General features: G+C 55.1%; 1 protein-coding gene across 1 annotated transcript; it reads right to left on the bottom strand.

Moving 5' to 3' along the window:
* Positions 1-69: 69 nt before the first annotated feature.
* On the bottom strand, positions 70-1,542 carry LOC103728460 (serine/threonine-protein phosphatase 6 regulatory subunit 2-like). Its single transcript, XM_008826467.3, has 3 exons — positions 1,247-1,542; positions 1,055-1,143; positions 70-335 (listed from the first exon to the last, which is right to left on the bottom strand). Exons 1-3 carry the CDS (start codon positions 1,360-1,362, stop codon positions 70-72), a joined length of 471 nt encoding a protein of 156 aa, XP_008824689.2. The 5' UTR covers positions 1,363-1,542.
* Positions 1,543-1,709: the final 167 nt, after the last annotated feature.

Here is a 1,709-nt window from a genome sequence, read left to right as displayed (position 1 = left end):
CAGCCAGGCATTCTAGCCTGGCTTCTACTTACTCCCAGGGGAACTGAAATCTGGCAACTGAGCCTAGGGCTAGAAGCTTGTGGCCCTCAGCTCAGAAGCTACACAATATTCACTGGGACCCCAGGCAAAATTGGCATTCCCTGCACACCTGCCAACAGCAGCCTCTGTCCTGGAGAGACGGGAGGCCTCTCCATGACCTGTGCTCACAGCTTCCACAGTACCAGCTTTCTCGTCATCCTCGCTGTCAGATCCCCCAGAGGAGCTGCTGTCAGAGGCCACCAGCGGGGCCTTCCTAGTGACACACATGTTCCAGGCACAGGGCGAGGTAGGACCAACTGCAAGACAAGGAGCCCTGTGATACTCATGAGGGCAGAGTGGCCAGAGAACACAGCCTCAGGGCCCCTAAACCTGTTATTCGCCAGTGGGAAATGTGAGGTGGACAAAGCTCATGTTGGCTTTCTGAATGGTACACATATGCACCTACATGTCCGTAAGAACCACATGGACTACTATGTGCCCTTCATGTGGACAATATCCCCCACCCCACAAGACAGGATATATGTATGCTTTTCTCAGAGGAGGAAGGAGAGGCTCAGGGAAGGCACTTGAAGCCCAGCACCCAGGATGTCAGGGACTGCTGTTACACTCGCTCTGCCTGCTCTCGGACCTGCTCTCTTGAGAGTCCACTAGGGAGTGGGGGATGGAGGGCAAGGACTTTTTGATCAGGCCCCATCCACATACTTCACAACGGGATCCAGGGCTGCTGGTGGGTGGCAGAGTGCAGACCTGAGCCTGATTGGTCCTGCCTCTGTGGCAACCTAATGGCCAGTGTTGCCCCTCTGGACCTCCAAGGCTAGGGACTTCCATCTGTACATGGCAAGTCCAATCCCACAAGTGTATATAAATCTCAATACCACAAATACATGGTCATAGCTGGGGTCTTGACTACTTCCCACTGTCCCAAGGGATGCTGGCCTGTATCAGGCCTAGGAGCTAGGCAAGGCCAGGTCCCCTTGTAAGAGCCTGGGGTGCAGTTTGAGCTGCTGCTACTCACAGGCTTTCTCTGGGCCTGCACTCTGGCCACCCTCGGCATGGCTGCAGTCCATGTCCACAGGAGAGCTGCACCGGGGCCCTGACTCGGAGCTACAAATGAGGATGAGGACAAACTGAGCCTATGGGGCAACACTGGCCCTGAGCCCCCCAACAGGCAGTTCTTGGCATAGCTCTATATGCTGATATATGTTACCAGCAGAAAGGCTGGAAGTCAGTGAATTTGGCCCAGCCTTTCTCCTCTGGAGCTGAGGGGCCGGTTGTCCACACACTAGAACCCACATCCCTGGCAGCTCCTGGGGCTGCAGACATCTGGTTTATTGGCTCATCAAACACCGCTGTCCATGCAGCACCTGCCAGGGGAGATAACAGCAGTTAAGAGTCAGGAGACCTACTATGCCACTGACAAGGGAGAAGCAGCACCAACATAGAGATGAATGGAAGGCTCCACAGAGCTCAGCAAGAACACAAGGATGTTCCTCTTAGGAGACCCCAAGGAAATCCAACCTGCCTGAAGTGTCAGAGCTGGCAGAATTCTCCAGTTGGTACCTTGCAGGGGGCCCCCACCAAAGGATAATATGGCCTCAGACCCCAGAATACTTAGGGGGAGAGGGCCTCAAGGGTCCTGATAAACTGTCCACTGTCACGGCAGGGGGGGG

This window comes from Nannospalax galili, unplaced genomic scaffold (assembly GCF_000622305.1).
Source record: "Nannospalax galili isolate Female #2095 unplaced genomic scaffold, S.galili_v1.0 C49238207, whole genome shotgun sequence".
Lineage (NCBI taxonomy): Eukaryota > Metazoa > Chordata > Mammalia > Rodentia > Spalacidae > Nannospalax > Nannospalax galili.
The sequence above is the reverse complement of the archived record's forward strand: the minus strand, read 5'-3'. Positions and strand labels throughout refer to the sequence as shown.

Bases quoted from the DNA above. Each gene is read 5' to 3' on its own strand.
- LOC103728460 (XM_008826467.3), bottom strand. From the start codon at position 1,362: ATGTCTGCAGCCCCAGGAGCTGCCAGGGATGTGGGTTCTAGTGTGTGG. The intron at 1,144-1,246 runs GTAACATATATC...CCTCATTTGTAG, and splicing joins GACTTCCAGCCTTTCTGCTG to CTCCGAGTCAGGGCCCCGGT. The intron at 336-1,054 runs GTGAGTAGCAGC...CTTGTCTTGCAG, and splicing joins TGCAGGCCCAGAGAAAGCCT to TTGGTCCTACCTCGCCCTGT.